This window comes from Oryctolagus cuniculus, chromosome 13, assembly GCF_051225735.1.
Source record: "Oryctolagus cuniculus isolate XC-2025 breed Fujian yellow rabbit chromosome 13, ASM5122573v1, whole genome shotgun sequence".
Lineage (NCBI taxonomy): Eukaryota > Metazoa > Chordata > Mammalia > Lagomorpha > Leporidae > Oryctolagus > Oryctolagus cuniculus.
In genome coordinates, this window is record NC_142879.1 from 67,521 (window position 1) to 92,882 (window position 25,362).

Here is a 25,362-nt window from a genome sequence, read left to right on the forward strand (position 1 = left end):
CCACTTCAACAGGCCCTCAAGTATTAAATGAAAAGTATTAATAAGTTATCCTGAGCCTGCACACTCCACTGTCCACTCCCAGCCGCGCCCAGCCAGCACAGGTCCAGCCCTGGCCCTCCTGCTCTCCTTTCAGTCTACTTTTCCTCAGCGATCCCTGTTCTCCAAAGACACAAGCTGGGCTGCCAGCACCTCACTCTTCCTGAGGGGCTTCCAACACTGACGGACCCTGCCCCAGAGAGCAGGAGGGCCACACTAGGGCTTCTGTGGCCACAACCTCATGGCTTCCTGGCGGCCCAGGGCTGCCTGGGGTTCTGCTGTTTGGTCTGCAGGTCACAGCCAGGCACTCGTCCGCCTTCTGGGATCCAGACGTTTCCCAGCCCATGCACTACGCCTCCGCAGGTTTCAGGCCTTTATAAAACACCCTTCTGTGCTGGAGAGACCGCAGAGCTGAGGGGCGTTCTCAACTCACGTCTCCAGCTGCAGCCTCTCAGCACCTATCCCCGAGGCCCCTGAACTCCAGAGTCAGAACTCAAACGTGCGACTGTCCCAGTGCAGGACCTCACCAGACTACAGGCGGCCTTCCCGCCTCACCTTCCCTGTCAGCCTGCTGACAGGGCCTCTGCGGGACTGCTCCCACAGCGCCCCTGCCCCACGCTCCCGCAGGGCCTGCAGGTAGCCACAAAAACCCCCTTTCTCAGGACCCTGGTGGGGGCTCTGGGCAGCAGCTCTGGCCTCATCACGGCACCTTCATCTGCCCCCTGACATCACCAGGCAATGACGTCGCACAGGAAGCTGTCGCTGTCTGCTCTGTGCTATGTTCTAGGGCTTTCCAGTGAGAACACACAACGACTGTAGCCACAGAATGACCGTGAGACAGGAGTTCCTTTTTTTTTTTTTTTTTTTTTTTTTTGACAGGCAGAGTGGACAGTGAGAGAGAGAGACAGAGAGAAAGGTCTTCCTTTGCCGTTGGTTCACCCTCCAATGGCCGCCGCGGCCGGCGCGCTGTGGCCGGCGCACTGCACTGATCCGAAGGTGGGAGCCAGGTGCTTATCCTGGTCTCCCATGGGGTGCAGGGCCCAAGCACTTGGGCCATCCTCCACTGCACTCCCTGGCCACAGCAGAGAGCTGGCCTGGAAGAGGGGCAACCGGGGCAGAATCCGGCACCCCAACTGGGACTAGAACCCAGTGTGCCGGCGCCGCTAGGCGGAGGATTAGCCTATTGAGCTACAGCGCCGGCCAAGACAGGAGTTTCTGAACTATCCTGGCAGGCTGTCTTTCCCCAGGAAAAAGTGTGTAAAATGGTCAAGGTATTATGTAGCATCACTTAAAAATGCTCTTTTTGCTGTCATCTTCCAGTGTAAAAGAGACTGTTCTTAAGGACAAAGTATGTTTTCTGGTTTTTATTTTATGAGAGGGAAGCCTTTCTTGTTAATTAGAAGTAAATCCATAAGATTTGCATAAAGCTACAACTTCAGATACCAAGCACAGCTTTAGTCCACGTAGCAGGAAAGTCCTGGGGAGACAGATCAGCTCCTAACCCACCTCACTCTCCTGCCGCGCTGGTCTCACCCACGGCTTCAGGTCCCGTCTGGTCCACTCTCCCACTCACAGACACTGGCCAGGCATGCTCTCAGGGGGACGGGTACCTGTGTCCAGAGCTGCCTGAACCACCTGTTGTAAATTTTCTCAGATTTCCTTTCCTGGGAGGGCCAGTGGGTAACATGGAGCAGAAAACAGCCACGAACAAAGCACCAGGTGAGTGCTGGCTCTTGGGGTCTCCAGCGCCGCCCGGCGAGAGGGCGCCCAGTACTCACACTGCCTGCTCCTCCAGCTCCCCTCCGATGCGCTGGGACATGCTCTTCAGCACCCCGATGCTGCCGGAGACCAGCTCCAACTGCTCATCCTGCTGCTCCACAATCAGCTGCACAGAGGGGAATCAGCCGTTAAAATCCACCTCCCTGGTCCCACGCCCGGCCCTGAGCAGCTGCTGCCTCCCGGCCAGCTGGACAGATGTGCATTTAGTGGCCAGCCCAGAACACAAGGACCAGACCACCGCCTCCAACAGCACACAGCGCACAAGGCCGGCCAGTGGAGCCAGAGCCTGCTGGTCCAACCTGAGACCAGGGACACTCTAGACCACCCAGAGATGCTCTCTGGTCAGCTGAAGTCCAAAGGGGGAAGACCAAGGCTGAGCCAAGGTGAGCATGTGGCTATCGGCTGGGAAAAGCAAGGTCTTGACGCAGAGCACACAAAACCCCGGGACGGCACAGCCACACGGAGACTCACCCAGTGTGCAAACCCCGGGACGGCACAGCCACACGGAGACTCACCCAATGTGCAAACCCCGGGACGGCACAGCCACACGGAGACTCACCCAATGTGCAAACCAGGGATGGCACAGCCACATACACTCACACAGTGTGCAAACCCAGGGACGGCACAGCCACACACACTCAGTGTGCAAACCCAGGGACAGCACAGCCACACGGACTCACACAGTGTACAAACCCAGGGACGACACAGCCACACAGAGACTCACACAGTGTGCAAACCCAGGGACAGCACAGCCACACGGACTCACACAGTGTGCAAACCCAGGGACGGCACAGCCACACAGACTCACACAGTGTGCAAACCCAGGGACAGCACAGCCACACGGACTCACACAGTGTGCAAACCCCGGGATGGAACAGCCACACAGAGACTCACCCAATGTGCAAACCCAGGGACGGCACAACACACAGACTCACACAGTGTGCAAACCAGGGATGGCACAGCCACATACACTCACACAGTGTGCAAACCCAGGGACGGCACAGCCACACAGACTCACACAGTGCACAAACCCAGGGACGACACAGCCACACAGAGACTCACACAGTGTGCAAACCCCGGGACGGCACAGCCACATGGACTCACACAGTGTGCAAACCCCGGGACGGCACAGCCACACGGAGACTCACCCAATGTGAAACCCAGGGATGGCACAACACACAGACTCACACAGTGTGCAAACCCAGGGACGGCACAGCCACACGGACTCACACAGTGTGCAAACCCCGGGACAGAACAGCCACACAGACTCACATAGTGTGCAAACCCAGGGAAGGGTTTGCACACACAAGGCTCAGGACCCCAGGAGCCCAGATCCTCAGCACCAGCTCTGGAGTGAGCGGAGACCAGATTGCAGCAGCCCAAGCCGCTGGCGGTAAAGCTGTGGGAAGAGCTCGAGAGCCTGGTGTGGGCCTGGCATGGAGCCCTGTGGGGAACAGTGGACCTGCCAAAGTAGAGAGAAAAAGAGGGCCTCAACTCTCAGTTAAAAGACACAGACTGCCTAGTGGATCAAAAAATAAAACCTTTCTATTTGCTGCCTGCAAGAAACACATCTTTCCAACAAAGATGCACACAGACTGAAAGTGAAAGGTCAGAGATATTCCATGCCAAAAGAAACCAGAAAGGAGCTGGTGTGGCCATCTTACTATCAGACAAAATAGACTTCAACACAGAAACTGTTAAAAGAGACAAAGCGGGGCACTATATAATGATTAAGGGATCCATTCAACAGGAAGATGTAACTACTAGAAATGCATATGCACCTAATCACAGGGCACCTGGCTAATTAAAAGAAATGTTAGTGGATCTAAAGGGACACACAGACTAAAATACAATAGTACTGGGGGACTTCAGTACCCCACTTGCAGCAATGGACAGATCAACCAGACAGAAGATCAACAAGGAAACAGCAGACTCAATCGACACTACAGACCAAACGGATCTGACAGATACCTATAGAACTTATCATCCACAGTTGCAGAACACACATTCTTCTCAGCAGTGCATGGAACTTCCTCTAGGATTGACCACATGCTAGGCCATAAAGCAAGTCTCAGCAAATTCAAAAAATCAAAAACATACCATGCATCTTCTCGGACCACGATGGAATGAAGCTGGAAATTAGCAACTCAGGAATCCCTAGAGCACAGCAAACACATTGAGACTGAACAACACGCTCCTGAATGAAGACTGGGTCACAGAAGAAACCAAAAGAGAAATAAAAAACTTTCTGGAAGCAAATGAAGATGACAACACAACACATCAAAACTTACGGGATACAGCAAAGCAGTGTTAAGAGGAAAGTTTATAGCAGTTGGTGCCTACATCAAGAAATTAGAAAGGCAGCAAATAAATGAGCTATGAATGCATCTCAAGGACCTAGAAAAACAACAGCAAACCAAACCCAAAGCTAGTAGGAAAAAAGGCATAATTAAGATTAGAAAAGAAATCAACAAAATTGAAACCAAAAAACCTACACAAAAGATCAGTGAAATAAAGAGCTGGTTTTTTGAAAAAACAAAACAAAACAAAACAAAACTGACACACCATTGGCCCAACTAACCAAAAAAAAGGAGGGAGAAGACCCAAATCAATAGCTAGAGATGAAAAAGGGAATGCAACAACAGACACCACAGAAATAGAAGAATCCCAGAAATTACTACAAGGAGTTTGCCAGCAAACTGGGAAATCTATCAGAAACGGAGAGATTCCTGGACACACGCAACCTACCTAAATTGAACCATGAAGACAGAAAACCTAAACAGACCCTTAACCGAGATGGAAACTGAATCAGTAATAGAGGCCCTCCCAACAAAGAAAAGCCCAGGACCAGACGGATTCACTGCTGAATTCTACCAGACATTTAGAGAAGAACTCACTCCAATTCTTCTCAAACTATTCAGAACAATCAAAAGAGAGGGAATCCTCCCATATTTTTTCTATGAAGCCAGCATCACCTTAATTCCTAAACCTGAAAAAGATGCACAGAGAAAGAGAATTTCCCTGATGAACATAGACACAAAAATCCTCAATAAAATTCTGGCCAATAGAATATAACAACACATCAGAAAAATCATCCACCCAGATCAAGTAGGATTTATCCCTGGTATGCAGGGATGGTTCCACATATGCACATCAATTAATGTGATACACCACATTAACAGACTGCAGAAGAAAAACAATATGATTATCTCAATAGACGCCGAGAAAGCATTTGATAAAATACAACACACTTTCGTCATGAAAACTCTAAGCAAATTGGGTATAGAAGGAACATTCTTCAACACAATCAAGGCAATTTATGAAAAACCCACAGCCAGCATCCTATTGAATGGGAAAAAGTTGGAAGCATTCCCACTGAGATCTGGTACCAGACAGGGATGCCAACTCTCACCACTGCTATTCAATATAGTCCTGGAAGTTTTAACCAGAGCCATTAGGCAAGAAAAAGAAATCAAAGGGATAAAAACTGAGAGAAGGAAGTCAAACTATCCCTATTTGCAGATGTCATGATTCTATAAGTACAGGATCCAAAAGACTCCACTAAGAGAACTATTGTAACTCATAGAAGAGTTTGACAAAGTAGCAGGATATAAAATCAATACACAAAAATCAACAGCTTTGGTATACACAGCCAATGCCACGGCTGAGAAAGAGCTTCTGAGTTCAATCCCATTCACAATAGCTACAAAAAATCAAATACCTTAGAGTAAATTTTACCAAAGATGTCTAACATCTCTATGATGAAAATTAGAAAACTTTAAAGGAAACAGATGAAGATATAAAAAAAAATGGAAAAAAATTCCATGTTCATGGATTGGAAGAATCAATATCATCAAAATGTCCATTCCTCCAAAAGCAATTTACAGATTGAATGTGATACAATCAAAATACCAACAAATTTTTTTTCAGATATATCTGAGAATACATCTATAGAAAAACTATATATCCATAGAAGTATATATATTTGTCTATAGAAAAATGATGCTGAAATTCATATGGAATCACAGGAGATCCTGAAGAGCTAAAGCAAAGTTATACCACAAACAAAGCCAGAGGCATCACAATACCAGATTTCAAGACACACTACAAGGCAGTTTTAATCAAAACAGGCTGGTTCTTGTATAACAACACATGGATAGACCAATGGAACGGAACAGAAACACCAGAAATCAATCCACGCTTCTATAACCACCTTACCTTTGACAAAGGAGCTAAACCAGTCCCTGGAGCAAGGACAGTCTCTTCAAAATGGTGCTGGGAAAACTGGGCTTCCATGTGCTGAAGTATGAAGCAAGACCCCACCTTACACCTTACACAAAAATCCACTCAACATGGATCAAAGACCTAAATCTATGACCTGATAACATCAAATTCTTGGAGAACACTGGGGAAACTCTGCAAGGCACTGGCATAGGCAAAGAGTTCTTGGAAAAGACCCCAGAAGCACAGGCAGTCAAAGCCAAAATTGAGAAATGGGATTACATCAAATTGAAAAGCTTCTGCACTGCAAAAGAAACATTTAGCAAAGCGAAGACGCAAACAACAGAACAGGAGAAATTATCTGCAATCTATGCAACTGATAAAGGATTAATAACCAGAATATAGAAAGAGATCAAGAAACTCAGCAACAAGAAAACAAACAACCCAGTGGAGAAATGGGCAAAAGACTTCAACAGGCATTTTTCAAAAGAGGAAATCCAAATGGCCAACAGACACATGAAGAGATGCTCAGGATCACTAGCCATCAGGGAAATGCCAATCAAAACCACAATGAGGTTTCAGCTCACCCCAGTTAGAACGGCTTTCATACAGCAATCAACAAACAACAAATGCTGGTGAGGATGTGGGGAGAAAGGTTCCCTAATCCACTGTTGGTGGGAATGTAAACTGGGAAGCCAGTGTGGAAGACAGTATGGAGACACCTCAGAAACCTGAATACAGACCTGCCATACGCCCCTGCCATCCCACTCCTGGGAATTTACCCGAGGGAAATGAAATCAGCATATGAAGAGTTATCTGCACCCCCATGTTTACTGCAGCTCAATTCACAGTAGCCAGGACATGGAATCAGCCCAAATGCCCATCAACTGAAGACTGGATAAAGAAATTATGGGATATGTACACCATGGAATACTACACAGCAGTAAAAAATGAAATTCGGTCATTTAGAAGAAAATGGGTGAAACTGGAAACCATCATACTTAGTGAAATAAGCCAGTCCCAAAGGGACAAATACCATATGTTCTCCCTGACCTGTGATAACAGACCACCCAAAAGGCATTCTGTGGAAGTGAAATTCACACTTTGAGGTGGGATGACTTTGAATAGCTCTTGTCTGAACTGTTGAGGAACAGTTTTCCATACTATTTGCTGAACTATTTACTTAGTATAGAATTAACAGTATGTGTATAAAGCTAATTTAAAATAGAGCTTAGTAAAAATTAAGAATGGGAATAGGAGAGGGAGGAGGAAGAGGTGTGGGAAGATGAGTATGGTGGGAAGATTCACTGTTTCTAAAGTTGTATATATGAAACGCATGAAATATGTACACCTTAAATAGAAGATTTCTAGGGCAAAAAAAGAATAAAGTTTTAGAATTCCATGTGGGGGCCGGGGCCAGCACTGTAACAGTGGGTAGAGCTGCCACCTGCAGTGCCAGCATCCCACACTAGCACTGGTTCAAGTCCCAGCTGCTCCACTTCCGATCCAGCTCCCTGCTATAGCCTGGAAAAGCAGCAGCAGATGGCCCAAGTCCTTGGGCCCCTGCACCCACGTGGGAGACCCCGAAGAAGCTCCAGACTCCTGGTTTCAGCCTGGCCCAGCCCCAGGCTGTTGCCACCATTTGTGGAGTGCGCCAGTGGATGGAAGTTCGCTCTCTCTCTTTCTCTGTTAACTCTGACTTTCAAATAAACAAATCAATCTGTTAAAAAAAAAAAAAAATCCCATGTGGATGCACTCACCACACATGACAAAGCCGAGCACGGGACAAGCAGCAGATGCACCCCCGCCCCACAACCTCTGTGTCCCTGCAGTACCTGCTGCTGTGCCTGCTGCTCCTCGATGAAATGGGAGTTGGCCACCTGCAGCTCTCGGTCCAGGCGCCCGTATTTATCTGGGGCTCTGCTGCTCCAGCTCTGGCCACCACTGTCTCCCAGCAGTGCCTGTGGAAGTGGGGACACTTGGAGTCAGGAGTCACCAACAGCTGACAGCACAGAGCAAGTGACAGACAGAGGTCCCGCATTTCTCACCATCTGGTTTCCCTGGGTCAAGTGTTTGCGTGGTGCCGCAGAGGGTGGTGTGTGTGTGGCACTGTTTAAAACATGGCCTCCAGTCCACCCAGTGGGCCTCGCCAACGAAATGTCCCCTCGCAATGCACAGGACCTGCAACGCTGCCTCAGCTGCCCCCAGGATGCCTGAGGTCCAACGGGGACTCACAGGCTCTACTCCAACGGGCTCCAGAGATCGGGAACCCTCTCCGTGAAAGTAGGACCCAGAGAAGTTCTGTTCTGGGGGAAGGAGTGGGGAGTCCCTGCCCTCACGTGCAGAGGGCACAAGATCCACCAATGACTGCCAAATTTAATCCAGCAATCCTCGCTTGGCACCAAAGGCTGCAGGCTGCCCAGATGGCACCAGGCAGGTGGGCCACAAGGGTTGACTGGCAGCCCAGGCAACTGCTGGACCCAAAGCCGGAGACTTCCACTAGGGGTCCTGAAAGCCAAGAGATCCCAGGTGCCAGGGTCGAGTTTCCCACGCATGAACTGGAGGAAGTCTGTAGCCAGAAATGGGTTAGCTTGGGAACGTCTTCACACAGGGGCCTGGCAGGAATCCCTGCTCGGCTGGCAGTCTCTGCTGATCCCCACAGCCTTTCTGACTGTCAGTCACTGCCCTGCACGAGAACCACAGCACGCTGGCAGCAACCTCCTGCCTGGGGTCCTTGAGCTCGGCACTGTTCCCCACCGAGGGGCCCACAGCAGGCTCCCAGGGGAACCCCGTCAAGTGGTTGGGCAAGGAGCAGAGCACTAAGCTCCAAGGGTTATGAGTCCCTGAGACAGTGTCATTAGCTCTTCACCAGATTACTCATTTATTTATTTAATTTGAAAGGCAGTGAGATGGAGTGAGAGACAGGGCGATCTTCCATCTGCTGGTTCACTCTCCCAAGACCCACAACAGCTGGGGCTGGGCCAGGCTGAAGCCAGGAGCAAGAACGCCACCTGGGTCTCCCACATGGGTGGCAGGGACCCAAGTACTTGGGCCATCACCTGCTGCCTCCCAGGGTGTGCATGAGCAGAAAGGTGGACTTCGGAGCAGAGCTAGGACTTGAGCCCAGGCAGCCCAAGCACTCTCTGAACTGCCAGGCAAAATTCCTGCCCCTGAAGTTCTTCTCTGGAGAGCTTTCCACGGCCTAGGGCACCAGTCCAGGCAAAGCTAGATGTGATTAACCCCAGGGTTTGTGGGTGGCTTTGCCCTGATCTGGCCGCAGGCGGCCAAGATGGGAAAGATCCTGCTCATTCTGCCCCCAAGACTCTGATGACCTCCACACAGGTCACTGTGCCTTATAACTTTTCAGAGAAAGGCTATGGGGGCCGGCGCTATGGCACAGTAGGCTAAGCCTCTGCCTGTGGTGCCACTGTCCCATGTGGGTGCCGGTTCAAGTCCTGGCTGCTCCTCTTCCAATCCAGATCTCTGCTATGGCCTGGGAAAGTGTTGGAAGATGGCCCAAGTGCTTGGGCCCCTGTACCCACGTGGGAGCCAGGACGAAGCTCCTGGCTTCTGGCTTCAGCCTGGCCCAGCCCTGGCTGTTGCAGTCATTTGTGGCGCAAACCAGAGGGTGGAAGACCTCTCTCTCTCTCTCTCCCCCTCTCTCTCCCTCCCTCCCTCTCTGTAACTCTGCCTTGCAAATAAATAAAAGATTTTTAAAAAAGAAGAAGAAAGAAAATAAAAAAGAAAAGAGAAGAGAAGAAAAAGGCTATGGGCATCATTAGGCCATGGACAGAGGGCTGGACTCCACCAGCAGCTACTTTTTTCCAAGTCTCCCATGGTCTATGTGGATGGGACCTGTGAGGACATCACCCTATTAAGATGCCCCGCCCCACACCTGCCCTGGCTCCTACGCCAGCTTCCTGCCAGTGCAGGCCACAGGAGGCAGCAGGAGGCGGCAGACCCGTGGAGGAAACTGAACTGAGCTCTCAGCTACTGGCTTGGCCGGGCCCTGCTGCTGTGGGTGTCTGGGAAGTGACCCAGTGGGTAGCAGCTCTGTCTCTGTCTGTCTGCCTCTGAATGAACACTCACATACACTTTACTCTGAAGCAGCTTGCTCCATGTTCATCAGCTGACAGCAGGAGTCAGAGAAAGGTCTGCACAGTGATGCCTGCGTGGGCACCAGAGCGAGGCTGGCCCTGCTACTCCCTGGAAATGAGACTGCAACACTTCCCTCATGGCCTAAAGCACACTTGGGAGGGACACAATATACAAGCAGCTCTTTGTGTCTGTGGGCTCAGCTCTGCTACCTAGAGAACAGGCCCTCGCATTCAGAGAAGAGTGTCTCGACCTCACTGCAAATGACCACAGGCACTTACAAGCTCAAGTGCAAATGGAACTCTAACTCCAGACCCAGACAGCTGTGGCCGTCCACAGCTCCTTGCAAGAGTGGGAGCCGGGTGGAACGGGCTTGGCCTAGCTAGCGGCTTTTCCTAGCTGCACTGTTCAGAAGGAGAGCAAGGGAGATAGGTAAGGAGAACAGCAAAGACTTGGACAATGAAGTTCAGGGAAAGGAAACTGGAAAATGAACTTAGGTGACATTTGTAGAATTCTTCCCTTCTTCAAGCTTTTACAACACTTGTTTCCAAATTAAGTGGCTCAATAAACATCCACAGGTGTAAAGCAAGCTTTTATCTTAAAAACCCTTGGTTCCTGGGGGCCACTGGTATGATTAAGCCGCCGCCTGTGATGCCAGCATGCCATGTGGGTGCCAGTTTGAGTCCCGGCTGCTCCACTTCCAACCCAGCTCTCTGCTATGGCCTGGGAAAGCACTGGAAGATGGCCCAAGTGCTTGGGCCCCGGAACCCGTGTGGGAGACCTGGATGAAGTTGTTGTGGCCATTTGGGGAGTGAACCAGTAGATGGAAGATCTTTCTCTATGTCTCTCCTTCTCACTCTGTAACTCTGCCTTTCAAATAAATAAATCAATCTTAAAAAAAAAAAAAAAACCTAGTGACTGTTAGTTATAAAACTAGTGAGCTGACTTCTCAAGTTAAGTGGCTACTAAATGAACTCTTAGTAGCTTTCTAGAATTAGGATAGCATGAAGTTAAGCGAAGTCATTTGAAGACAATAATACTTTTCATATAGTTTTTCTTATTCTTTGCAACAGTTATCCAAAGAATTCATGAAAACCATCTCTGAACAAAAATCACTTAATAGTTTCACGACAAGCAAAAACAAATTCTACCCCACAAAATGTATCTAAATCAAATCACAGTCTAAATTCAAGTATAAACTTGAATATATGTTTTTTCAAAGGACTAGTTTAATAATTAAAAAGGAATTACTAACAAACACTCAAGTGTGTAACTTAAAAAAAATACTTAAAATGAAGAGACAGTGAATTTCACACACACTGAAGGTTTCTCCAATGTCTTTACTGCAATTTAAATCCTCAGCTGTCCAATCCCTGCCCCCGTCAGGTAAGTGCCGCCTGGGCAGAACCCACCGTGACCGCAGAGCCCGTTCCTCCAGCCCACACGGGCCTGCGGTCAGCACTGTGGAGCCCAGTGTCGGTGTGTGTGCTGACGGACGTGTGCCCGCTGTTCCCTCACCTGTCTGTTCCTTCTTTCAGCCAACGCCTGCACAGAAGAAGCCGACATCTGATCCTTCATGTCCTACGACAGAACAAGCGGAAACACCTTAGACAACGGGGACTACCATCCCACGGGCTACCCAAACACACATGGTCTACTTTTGTCTCTTAAAGCAAAAAACCTTCTGAGAGGAGGCAGAGAGAAGGATCAGCCTTTAAGGCGGCCGAGCACTCACACGGCACCCCTGCATTCTCGCAAGGTCTGCCTTCAGGCTGCGGAGACCCCAGTAGGCTCTCAGGATGGTGCAGACGCTGTGCCCAGGCCCAGGCTGTCCGCACCACACACGGTGCAGCCAGGCACCCCGTGCAGAGCACATTCCCCACCAGCCACCCTGACCCTGCTCCCGCATCGGATTCCTGCACTGAGACTACTGCCAACAGCAGAAGGGATTTCCAGAGCGCACCGAACCACCTTGTATGGAAAGAGGAAGGATGGGTCCACTACGCAAGGTGAAGGTAGCGCTGTATTACCCACAACCCAACATACCCAAGTACAATGCGGCTACAACACGACTGAAGGGAGAGGCCTGTCGAAATACCTCAGGATTTCCTGTTGGCCACAGACCAACTTACACAGCCCAACACTAAGGAATTCAGACTTTCAGAAGCTGCTTCTAAGACCCTGACCATGACAGTGTGGGGCAGACAGCGTCAGGGCCTTCATGCTTGCTACTGTGGCAGCTGAGTGCCGGCCACCTCGGGTTCTCACGGGAGGCACACATGCACCTGCTGAGCAGAGGCGCCAGACCTAGCAGCGAGTGACACAAGCCAGGCCCCTGGGGGCAAACGCACGCCCTGCGGTGCGCCAAGAGGCTCTGGTGATGCCGTGTGCGGCTGCTCTCTAGGCTGCAGGAGCCTTCCTGACCACCAAGGTTAAAACGACGCCGCTGTCACCCGCGATACCGTGCACGGCAGTGCCTGAGCCAGGCCCCGGGGAGCCGCGCTTCCTAAGGCACACAGGACGCACTGCTCAGTGTTCTCCTTTTGAAGGCCACTACCTGCAGAGTACCCGTATCGACGTTCTGGCCTCTAGAGAACGTGTCTCTCGGCAGTCAGGGTTAGGGTTAGCGAGGGTGCAGGCTGCAACCTGAGGGAGAGCAAGGGGCTCCAGTGCTGGCAGCGCCTGCGGGGTCACCGAGCCGCACGCCACGGCCAGCGCCTTTCTCTGCGCTGCTGCTGTTTCATACCAGTGGGTGGCAAACTGAACCAAGCCTTTGAAAATAAATTCCCATAGTACATGCCGCAAGACTTTCACTGTCTGGACCCAGTTATTCCACTGATAGGCCTTTATTTCAAGGGAACAGTAGAAAACAAACACTAAAACAGACATGCAAAGGTGTACGATCCCAGCGTTATTACCGACACGAAGAGAGATGCTGGCATATTTTTTTTTTTAATTGACAGGCAGAGTGGACAGTGAGAGAGACAGAGAGAAAGGTCTTCTTTGCCGTTGGTTCACCCTCCAATGGTCACCGCGGCTGGCGCACTGCAGCCGGCGCACCACGCTGATCCGATGGCAGGAGCCAGGTGCTTCTCCTGGTCTCCCATGGGGTGCAGGGCCCAAGCACTTGGGCCATCCTTCACTGCACTCCCTGGCCACAGCAGAGAGCTGGCCTGGAAGAGGGGCAACCGGGACAGAATCCAGCGCCCCGACCAGGACTAGAACCCGGTGTGCCGGCGCCACAAGGCGGAGGATTAGCCTAGTGAGCCAAGGCGCCAGCCGCTGGCATATCTAAACAGGTGACTGGCACAGGTGCGTATGACGAAGCCAGACAATTCACCACACACTAAGCACCAACGACGAAACACTGGCAGCTCACTGATAATCAGAGAAGTGCAGCCAACAGACACTTTCCCGCTCAGACCAGAAACGTGAGCGACAGTGAGCACTCGGTGTGGCAGTGAAGGTACTCAGAGATGCACCAGAAACTAACTGATGAGGTCTTTTCTCAGGACACTGTGAAAACAATAACCAGTATTTAAGATGTGTGTTCTCACTGAACTCTTTGTAATCACACCAGTATCTAGGCTGTGCCGACAGTCCCTGGAATGATCAAAAAGTAAAAGTAACCAAAATATCTCCTGGTAGGACAATGATTAAATAAATCGTAACGCCTGTCAGATAACCCAGGTCTTCGGCGCAGTGCTGGCTAGGACGCCTGCGTCCCATGTCAAGGTGCCGGGGTTTGTCCCAGCTCTGCCTCTGATTCCAGCTTCCTGCTAGAATGTGCACCCTGGGAGGCAGCAGATCATCGTTCAAGGAGCTGGGTCCCAGCTACCCCCAAGAGAGACCTGGATTGAGTGCCAGGCTGCTGGCTTTGGCTTGGCCCAGATCTGGCCGTAGTGGGCACTGGGGAGTAAGCCAGAGGATGGGAGCTCTCTCTCATCCCCTCTCTCTGCCTTTCAAATAACAACAACAAAAAATTAATGAAAGTCAATGATTTGGAGTAGTATTTGAATAGAATTTTTTTTTCTTTTTAAAGATCTTGGTTCAAGACTTAATTACAAGGCCGGCGCCGTGGCTCAATAGGCTAATCCTCCACCTTGCGGCGCTGGCACACCGGGTTCTAGTCCCGGTCGGGGCGCCGGATTCTGTCCCGGTTGCCCTTCTTCCAGGCCAGCTCTCTGCTATGGCCAGGGAGTGCAGTGGAGGATGGCCCAGGTGCTTGGGCCCTGCACCCCATGGGAGACCAGGAAAAGCACCTGGATCCTGGCTCCTGCCATCGGATCAGCGCGGTGCGCCGGCTGCAGCGGCGGCCATTGGAGGGTGATCCAACGGCAAAAGGAAGACCTTTCTCTCTCTGTCTCTCTCTCTCACTGTCCACTCTGCCTGTCAAAAATAAAAAAAATAAAAAATAAAAAATAAAAAAAAAAAAAGACTTAATTACGGGGCCTGACGCAGTAGGTTAATCCTCCACATGCGGGCCAGCATCCAATATGGGTGCTGGTTCTAGTACAAGCTGCTCCACTTCTGATCCAGCTCTCTGCTGTGGCCTGGGAAAGCAGTAGAAGATGGCCCAAGTACTTGGGCCCCTGCACCTGTGTAGGAGACTGGGAAGAAGCTCCTGGCTCCTGGCTTCGGATCGGCACAACTCTGGCCATTGTGGCCATTTGGGGAGTGAACCAGCAGATGGAAGACCTTTCTCTCTGTCTCTACCTCTCACTGTCTGTAACTCTAACTCTCAAATAAATAAAATCTTTAAAAAAAAAAAAAAGAAGAAAAAAGAAAGAAACAAAGAAACAGGATGGAAATCCCATTTCCCATTCTCAAAAAAAAAAAAAAAAAAAAAGACTTGGCCGTGCCTTTCAGAAGATATGCAAGATTGGGAAAATTACTCCACGTGTGGAAGTGTCCTTTCTTCTGTACACGGGGGTCGCCATGGGGACTGAGATGGCACAAAAGCTTGGCTAACAGCAGCCAGTGAGAACTCACACAGCAAACACCACGGCCCCATGGGTTGTCCTGTGAGCCCTGCACAGGCCAGTGCAACTCAGGGACAGCACTAATTCCATTCTCATAGACTAAACCTTAAATGCAATTACAAAATTTTTTAAATGTTGAAAAAAACTGTTTCTGAATCTACTGTTTAAACTCTTAGTTGTCGGAGCAGCACCGGGCCGGACGCTGTTTTTCCCTTGCTGTAGGTTTCTTCTACAGCAACGCAAGAACAGGGAAAGAAGAACGAAATAACGAGCTCCCCAGCGAACTCTCCAACCGACTCTCCAACCAACCACCCCCCGAACTCTGCACCAGCCGGGAGACAGTAGTAAGTGCAGCTGAGTCCCCTTTTATAGTCCTCTTCCACCAATCCGTGCTCTGCTGCCTGTGCTGAGCATGCCGCTTTCCTCCAATCAGAGGTTGGGTCAGCCCCTGCAGCTCGTTAGTCAAACTGATGAAGCAGCCGAAGCGGCTGTGTAGAACTTGCTTACTCCCCCTCAGCGCCATGTTGTGGGAGCCGGGCCCTGCTTCCCACACTTAGTTCTTTTCTAATTCTTTCTTTTTTTAATTAGAAAGGCAGAGAGATCGAGAGAGACAGACCCACAGGAAGAGAAAGCAAACTCCCATCTACGGGATCATTCCCCAAATCCTCAGAGCAAGGCACTGACCCAGGCATTCTGAGTCCACACCCGCAGGAAGCAGGAGGCACAGCCATGCTGGGAAACTCCCGCAGCACACCCACTGCTGGGACCCTCCCACAACACCCACTGCTGGGACACTCCCACAGCACCCACTGCTGGGATGCTCCCACAGCACACCCACTGCTGGGACGCTCCCACAACACACCCACTGCTGGGACGCTCCCACAGCACACCCACTGCTGGGACGCTCCCACAGCACACCCACTGCTGGGACGCTCCCACAGCACACCCACTGCTGGGACGCTCCCACAGCACACCCACTGCTGGGACGCTCCCACAGCACACCCACTGCTGGGACGCTCCCACAACACCCACTGCTGGGACCCTCCCACAGCACCCACTGCTGGGACGTTCCCACAGCACCCACTGCTGGGATGCTCCCACAGCACACCCACTGCTGGGACACTCCCACAGCACCCACTGCTGGGATGCTCCCACAGCACACCCACTGCTGGGACACTCCCACAGCACCCACTGCTGGGACGCTCCCACAGCACACCCACTGCTGGGACGCTCCCACAGCACACCCACTGCTGGGACGCTCCCACAACACCCACTGCTGGGACCCTCCCACAACACCCACTGCTGGGACCCTCCCACAGCACCCACTGCTGGGACCCTCCCACAACACCCACTGCTGGGACGTTCCCACAACACCCACTCCTGGGACCCTCCCACAGCACACCCACTGCTGGGACGTTCCCACAACACCCACTCCTGGGACCCTCCCACAACACACCCACTCCTGGGACGCTCCCACAACACCCACTGCTGGGATGCTCCCACAGCACACCCACTGCTGGGACGCTCCCACAGCACACCCACTGCTGGGACCCTCCCACAACACCCACTGCTGGGACGCTCCCACAACACCCACTGCTGGGACATTCCCACAGCACACCCACTGCTGGGACACTCCCACAGCACACCCACTGCTGGGACCCTCCCACAACACCCACTGCTGGGACATTCCCACAACACCCACTGCTGGGACCCTCCCACAACACCCACTGCTGGGACCCTCCCACAACACCCACTCCTGGGACCCTCCCACAACACACCCACTGCTGGGACCATCCCACAACACCCACTGCTGGGATGCTCCTACAGCACACCCACTGCTGGGACACTCCCACAGCACCCACTGCTGGGACGTTCCCACAACACACCCACTGCTGGGACGCTCCCACAACACCCACTGCTGGGACGCTCCCACAGCACACCCACTGCTGGGACGCTCCCACAGCACACCCACTGCTGGGACGCTCCCACAGCACACCCACTCCTGGGACGCTCCCACAACACCCACTGCTGGTACCCTCCCACAGCACACCCACTGCTGGAACGCTCCCACAACACCCACTGCTGGGACCCTCCCACAGCACACCCACTGCTGGGACCCTCCCACAACACCCACTGCTGGGACGCTCCCACAGCACACCCACTGCTGGGACGCTCCCACAACACACCCACTGCTGGGACACTCCCACAGCACCCACTGCTGGGACCCTCCCACAACACCCACTGCTGGGACCCTCCCACAGCACCCACTGCTGGGACACTCCCACAGCACACCCACTGCTGGGACCCTCCCACAACACCCACTGCTGGGACGTTCCCACAACACCCACTGCTGGGACCCTCCCACAACACCCACTGCTGGGACGCTCCCACAGCACACCCACTGCTGGGACGCTCCCACAGCACACCCACTGCTGGGACGCTCCCACAACACACCCACTGCTGGGACCCTCCCACAACACCCACTGCTGGGATGCTCCTACAGCACACCCACTGCTGGGACGCTCCCACAGCACCCACTGCTGGGACGCTCCCACAACACCCACTGCTGGGACCTTCCCACAGCACACCCACTGCTGGGACCCTCCCACAACACCCACTGCTGGGACCCTCCCACAGCACACCCACTGCTGGGACGCTCCCACAACACACCCACTGCTGGGACACTCCCACAGCACCCACTGCTGGGACCCTCCCACAACACCCACTGCTGGGACCCTCCCACAGCACACCCACTCCTGGGACGCTCCCACAGTACACCCACTGCTGGGACGCTCCCACAGCACACCCACTGCTGGGACCCTCCCACAGCACACCCACTGCTGGGACCCTCCCACAGCACACCCACTGCTGGGACGCTCCCACAGCACACCCACTGCTGGGACGCTCCCACAACACACCCACTGCTGGGACGCTCCCACAACACCCACTGCTGGGATGCTCCTACAGCACACCCACTGCTGGGACCCTCCCACAACACCCACTGCTGGGACCCTCCCACAGCACACCCACTGCTGGGACCCTCCCACAACACCCACTCCTGGGACGCTCCCACAGCACACCCACTGCTGGGACGCTCCCACAGCACACCCACTGCTGGGACCCTCCCACAGCACACCCACTGCTGGGACCCTCCCACAACACCCACTGCTGGGACCCTCCCACAACACCCACTGCTGGGACACTCCCACAGCACACCCACTGCTGGGACCCTCCCACAGCACCCACTGCTGGGACGTTCCCACAGCACCCACTGCTGGGACCCTCCCACAGCACCCACTGCTGGGACCCTCCCACAGCACACCCACTGCTGGGACCCTCCCACAACACACCCACTGCTGGGACCCTCCCACAACACCCACTGCTGGGACCCTCCCACAACACCCACTGCTGGGACCCTCCCACAACACCCACTGCTGGGACGTTCCCACAACACCCACTGCTGGGATCCTCCCACAACACCCACTGCTGGGACCCTCCCACAACACCCACTCCTGGGACGCTCCCACAGTACACCCACTGCTGGGACGCTCCCACAGCACACCCACTACTGGGACCCTCCCACAACACCCACTGCTGGGACCCTCCCACAGCACACCCACTGCTGGGACGCTCCCACAGCACCCACTGCTGGGACCCTCCCACAACACCCACTGCTGGGACACTCCCACAGCACACCCACTGCTGGGACCCTCCCATAGCACCCACTGCTGGGACGTTCCCACAGCACCCACTGCTGGGACGCTCCTACAGTCACAACTTCATTGTGAATCTCATAGACGTCCAGATGTGGAACCCCAAAATTATCAAGAGTTTTACACAAACACTGGAGTCTCTGCTGTTCTAGGAAAGAACTTGAGCACAACGTTAAGAGCTGCACACATCAAAGGTCGAGGGCAACGCACAGCACACAGGCTGAAGAAGGGCACCCAGGACAACAGAGCAAAGAGCTTCTCAGCCAGAAAACACTGCTGTCTCTCTCTCCGCCTGCGAGAAGGGGTGACGGGCCCAGGCTGCTCCTCTGACACCAGGGTAACTCGCAATTCTGGGGCACACGAAGTTGAGGCAGCCGCTTATGGTAACACAGGACTACATCAACTCTGATGCACAAACTCCTCACCTCAACAAGGTCCCGTCTGCCAGCTTCCTGAACCCAGAACGCAGATATCCTGTACGTGACTTTCTACTTGAATGTGGTAATAGTGAAGTAAAACACAGTGGGACTTATTTTAATCTGTTGTCAGGTTAGTATCATTACAATTTCCTACTCTTTATTTTTTTTTTAAGATTTATTTATTTATTTGAAAGGCAGAGCCACAGAGAGGCAGATGGGGAGGGAGAGAGGGAGAGAGAGGGAGGAGGGAGGGGGAAGGGGAAGGGGGAGGGGGAGGGGGAGGGGGAGGGGGAGGAGGGGGGGAGGAGGAGAGGGAGAGGGGAGGAGGGGGAGGGAGAGGTCCTCCATCCACTGGTTCACTCTCCAGTTGGCCGCAAGGGTCGGAACTGTGTCGATCTGAAGCCAGGAGTCAGGAGCTTCTTCTGGGTCTCCCACGCAGGTGCAGGGGCCCAAGTACTTGGGCCATCTTCTACTGCTTTTCCAGGCCATTGCAGAGAGCTGGATCAGAAGTGGAGCAGCTGGGACTTGAACCAAAGCCTATATGGGATGCCAGCACTGCAGGTGGTGGCTTTACCCACTACACCACAGCGCCAGCACCATCCTTCTGTTTTATAAGGCTTTCAATGAGCTTTTATTAAGATTAACTAGCTTGGTTAGGGCTAGTCCACCACTGGCAAATACTAACAGCTTCCCCAAACAGTGACAAATTATAACAAGAATGACTAAAAATTCAGTTACATCACCAGCTGAGTATGGCTCACATCTGAACCCCAGAAAGATATTTGTAACACTTCTTTCTAAGAACATACTTTGCAAAGCTTTTCAGCTATTACAAAGTGTACTTTGAGGCCAGCGCTGTGGCACAGAAGGTTAAGTCACCATCTGCAGCACCAGTGTCCCTTATAGGCACAGGTTCGAGTCCTGGCTGCTCCACTTCCAATCCAGCTCTTGTCTATGGCCTGGGAAAGCAGCAGAAGATGGTGTAAGTTCTTGGGTCCCTGCACCCACATGGGAGACCCAGAAGCTGCTCCTGGCTTTGGGCTGGCCCAGACCCAGCCATTGCAGCACTTAGGGAGTGAACCAGCAGATGAAAGATCTCTCTCTCCTCCTCTCTCTGTATATCTTCCTTTCAAATAAAACAAAAAAGAATTTTGATTTCACTTCCAATTATACCAACCAACACACTGACTCCTGAGTTTCACTTTGCATCATCCATAAGCACCACTGCAAATCTAGACACTGTACTGCAAGGCACCACTTAAATATTTAGAGTCCTTAAAAACCTATTACAAAAAAGGAAAAAAGTCAACAATATTTATACAAAAATAGCTGGGGGAGCTTCCTATAAGAGCAGCATTTTGGACGGGCTCAAAGCCAACATTCAACTCTGCACCAGTGCAACCTGAGGTTGGTTGTTTAGACAGGCAGCTACCGACAGAACAAGACTGTATGAAGTTCAGTGATAATCCGAATTTGAAACAGCTTCAGAAGGAGATCACCTGATGGAAACTCTGGCAGGGCAAGGTAGGGTGCACCAGTGAAGATGCCTCTCGGGGAGACTGCGTCCCATCCCACAGTGCCTGGGTTCGAGAAGGGGCGCTGCTCCCAGTGCCAGCTTCCTGTGGTGTGCACTGGTCAGCTTCAGGGACAGCCCCAATACCCGTGTCCCATCACCCACATGGGAGACCAGGACTGAGTTCTGGGCTCCTGGCTCCGGCCTGGCCCAGCCCCAGGTGTTGCAGCATCTGGGGAGTGGACCAGCAGGTGGGAGACCTCTCTTGGTCTGCCTGTCTCTGTCTCTCTCAAATAAAAATACATTAAATTTTAAAAATAAAGCCTTTGGCAAACACCAGCCGAGGCTCTCATTCGAGGAAGCTGCTTTCTAGTTCGTGTGTTAGGCAGCTGGCGCCTTTCCACCTAGTTATGCTAATCTCAGAGCTCAGCCGCACAGTTTCAAAATACAGAGCACATCTGAGAGACACAGAAGTTACTTACGAGATACGTGCTCTTAGATTTCTAAATAATGCACACTGTGAACATCTGGGGACTACAGATCTGCTCACTGGCACCATTTTTTGTACTCCGATAGATGCTTATCTGGGCAGTCCTCTACGGGCTGCCACAGGGTTGCACGTGAAATGTCAACAGCACGGGCTGAGGAGGCTGCACCCACACCCAGCAAAGCCTTCAAAACGCAAAGCGATTCCCAAATCAGTTAAGGAAAGGCACAGCTTCTACAGTGGTAATTCCTCCTTTTGTCCAGAAACAGGGCACTAAGAAACAAGGCAGCCAGACAGCTGCTCCGGGGGAGCCAGGGCCAGGGACAAGCAGGGCAACACTCAGTAGCCGCCGGAGCTGGTATTTTGCTGCCTTGCTGCTTGCACTAAGAAATGAGCCCAGCATACAAAAAATAAGGATCTTCTCGTTCACCCAGAGGAACTGCATGGGGGAAGATTGCTCCCAGCTCACAAGGGGACGCGGCAGGGTTGTACTTCTTACCCTGACAACTTGCCGAGTGCTTGTGATGAAGGCTTTTCTTACACTCAGTTCAGTAGCATCAAGGTTGAATTTTCTAGGATTTGCTTCAACTATGCGTAGGTCAAAAAGTCAAGGCAAAGAAATTTCCTCTGCAAAGCCTGTCGGACAGCATCCCGCTAAACCCCAGAACCTCTCCCATGCAAGCTAACTGTGGTCTAATGTTCTCGAGACAGGTGTGGTCAAACCTCCTCTGCCCCAGAGGTGATGCCACGGAGAAGCAGCCTATGCCTGGACGCGGCACAGCCCGAGGCCGCCCTTCCGCAGACGGGCTCTCCTGATGCTGGCCGACACTTCTACCCGTCCTTTTTGGACTTCTCACTTTTCCCACAACAGCCTTTGAAGCATGTTTCAACTGCCATTCCAAACCAAGATGTCAACCCAACTCCCCAGCCTCAAAAGCTCTAGGCCTCTCCAGAGCAGCCCTGCCCTTCGCCCCTGGCCTGGTCCTACTCCATCACTCTGGTTCTCTGCATTTCTTGCTATTAGTAGTTAATATCCGTCCCCCCTCACCTCGAATTCACTGCTTTATTAGTCTAATCTCAGTAGCAGACAAGATGCCGCACCCGGCACCTGCGGAATGAACAGGGAGCTATCACTGGAACTCCTGCCCCCTTCCTCCTAACTTCTTTATCTTCCCCAACCCTGTCTCACTTCCTCATGCACTGCATCACTACTTTTCAGGAGCACACTCAGCCATGTAACAGGCACCCAAGGTCACTGCATCACACACTGCACACAGCAGCTGCCCGTGAACCTGTGCTCACACGGAGTGGTCCTGACAAAAGGAGACAAATCGGATCCGAGAGCACCCAGCTGGCTTATCTCCCATCTAAAGTTCTGGATAAACGGAATTTCCAGTTGGAAAAAAAAGGCCATTTATAATTCAGCTTTCACAGCTCTGTCAGTCAGATCAGCTGCACATCCACACACGGATTAGCAAAACAGATCTGCATTCCCTAAATTCAGCATTCAGTGACACTGCTGTCACGACTACACAAGACAGGCTACAGAAGCCTCTCTCGACCCCTAAGTATCACCAACAGTGGTCTGTGTATTCCAGTGTCTGTATAGCTAGGTGCTCACTGTGCACACAGCATCAATCTAAGCTCTCCATGTCCACTTTGTATTGAAGACACAGGTCGGCCACTGTGCCCAGAGCCACACGGCCCCTAAAACCCAGGGAAGGGACACTCCCATGGACGTCAGTCTTTTGTGCTAATGAGAGGACTGAAGGCTGAGAGCTTCCAGACAGCCCCAGGATAAGGCTGCTCGTCCAGGGAAGAGTTGTAGAGTGTAGAGTTGGAATTTCTAGCCCCGCCCCTCCCTGGCCTCTGGGAGCTGATCACAGGTCACCAATGGCCAATGATGTCATCACTTATGCCTGTCTGGTGAAGCTCCCATAACAACCTGAAAGGACAGGGTTCAGAGAGCTGGGCACACAGTCCCACAGGGCAGTGCAGCAGGGCAGGGCACAGAAGCACCTCACCCTGCGTGTCTCTTCCACCTGGCTGTCCTGCACCCTTTCTAACAAGTGGGTAAATGCAGGCAAAGTGTTCCCCAAGCTCTCTGAGAGCTCCAGCAGATCAACTTAAGGAAGACTTGCGAGTGAAGGGGGCAGTCTCATGGGGCTGAGCCCTCCCTCTGTGTGATCTGATGCTGAACACGGACAGCCAGCGTCATCTTCCGGAGAACCGCTTGGTGTGTGCAGGAAGAGCCCACACACCTGTGGCATTGACACTGCATTCCCAGTATCGTAGTGCCCTTTCCCCCGGTGGAGTCGGGACCTGAACACCAGCGCGACTCTGGTCCACAGTCACACCCACGCCCCACAAACATGAGCAGACACCTGCCGTCCGCCCAGGGCACAGACCACAGAGAAGGATATTGATTGTCTCGTCCAGGTCCTCCAGATCCCACTCGATGCTGCGCAGGTTGTTCCTCAGCTCGTTGGTGGTCCAGTCGATCTCTTCCCTCGTGGCTATGGAGGGGTCCTGCAGGAGCTCCGTCCATCTCTGAAACAAGCCCTGGGCAGTGTTGACTGCTTTCTGGACCTCCCTGTAGCAGGGGCAGGGGAAGCAGAGATGTCACAAGTGGTGCTCCGTGAACCAGCTACCGCGAATCCCGTCACAGCCACCTGCCCAGAGGCTCCTCAAACACCAGTCAAAACTAAGTACACTGTTGTGTTGTCAGCCGATTCCAGCATAAAACCATCATTTAAACAGCTATAATATCAAGTGGACAAAATTAACTTTCCTCTGAGACGTGATCTTCCAAATTAACTAAGGAGCCGCTGATTCCCACACCTTCCATCTGGTGCGAGTGGCTCCGGTGGGTGAGAGGCCCCCACAGCTTTCTTTTCTTGGAGCGGGGGGTGGGAGGAGTAGAGGGAGAAACTCTCACACAGCTTGGGCTCCACAGGTCAAGTATGTTAATCTGAGATGTTTTTAAATCCCAAACCTGGTCAGTTTCGGGAAGAGTTACACATCTTCCCATTAAGTATCACCTATGGTAACAGAGGGCAGAGTTGAGGAGGCGCCTGCAATGACAGCTTGGTGTAAAGAATGCAGAGCTGCTGGATTCTGTAAAGAAACTGAAGCCCAGGCCAGGCGTCCTCGGCCATTGGCGCCCAGCGACACCTGAGCCAAATCCCACGCGGCAGCCTGGGAGCGTCCTTGGTCCAGGATTACCGCAGACACCCTCAGAAGCACACTGAAGTGGGCTACACAGACTCCTTTTACCGTACTGGAAATTCAAGCTAACTGTCAATTAATTAAAAATAAAATAATAATGTTTGTCAATTAAATTAAAAAGAACTTACACATAACCATAATGTTTTAATAAAAAAGATTTCCAAAACACAAAAAAATTAGTGAGGAGAGTAGCAATGCTTCACAGTCTGTGACTCTCCTTAGAAACTGGTGGCCACACAGCTGGACTGAAATACCTAAGAATCCAGCCGCAAACCCGCATGCAGAGGGGTAAAGGAAGAGGACTTTGTCTCTGTGGGTAACTGTGCACATTCTTTTTTTATAGTATACCAGCACAAGACAAGCCCAGTTTCTTCAGTTCAGTTGCAACGAGGAACCTGAAACCATCAAAGAAGTTTTCGAATTCACACACATTACAATCTGCTGGGGTGTCTTCTAGGTTGAACGGGTCCTTCACCCAAGGACGACTCTATAACACCCTTTTACTGTCAGGAGGCCAGTATCAGCTTCCTGAGAGCAGATCTTCCAAGTGCCAATGTCATTACACAATAACCAAAATCATTCTCATCATCACCCCCAATCTCATCAGAAAAGCTGAAGTGCTGGGATCTGTGAGACCACAGTAGCTCGTGTAGGCTTTCCAAAATCTCCCCTTGAAAGAAAAAGCTCCGATTTTATCATCAGTGAAAGTACGGTGAGGTGTTTCTCCTGGCATGATGGGTTCACGCCAAGATTTCTTTTTAAAAGCTTATCTTAAGATTAATTTATTTATTTGAAAGGTAAAGTTACAGAGAGGCAGGGGCAGGGGCAGAGAGAGAGAGAGAGAGAGAGGTCTTCCATCTGCTGGTTCACTCCCCAAATGGCCACAACG

At 52.1% G+C, this 25,362-nt stretch overlaps 1 protein-coding gene across 4 annotated transcripts in view; it reads right to left on the reverse strand.

Annotated features, from left to right (window-relative positions):
• STX6 (syntaxin 6) overlaps window positions 1-25,362 on the reverse strand; it is a 59,130-nt gene that overhangs the window by 22,855 nt on the left and 10,913 nt on the right. For 2 of the 4 annotated variants that reach the window (XM_051841021.3, XM_051841020.3), the window contains exons 2-6: window positions 23,669-23,838; window positions 21,745-21,839; window positions 11,650-11,712; window positions 7,872-7,997; window positions 1,815-1,921 (exon numbers count right to left, since the gene is read on the reverse strand). In XM_051841021.3, coding sequence (XP_051696981.1) covers window positions 1,815-1,921; window positions 7,872-7,997; window positions 11,650-11,712; window positions 21,745-21,839; window positions 23,669-23,838 — 561 coding nt within the window. Of the gene's footprint in view, window positions 1-1,542; window positions 1,701-1,814; window positions 1,922-7,871; window positions 7,998-11,649; window positions 11,713-21,744; window positions 21,840-23,668; window positions 23,839-25,362 lie in introns of all 4 variants that reach the window. The other 2 variants (XR_011381803.2, XM_089311950.1) reach the window with 2 other exon arrangements.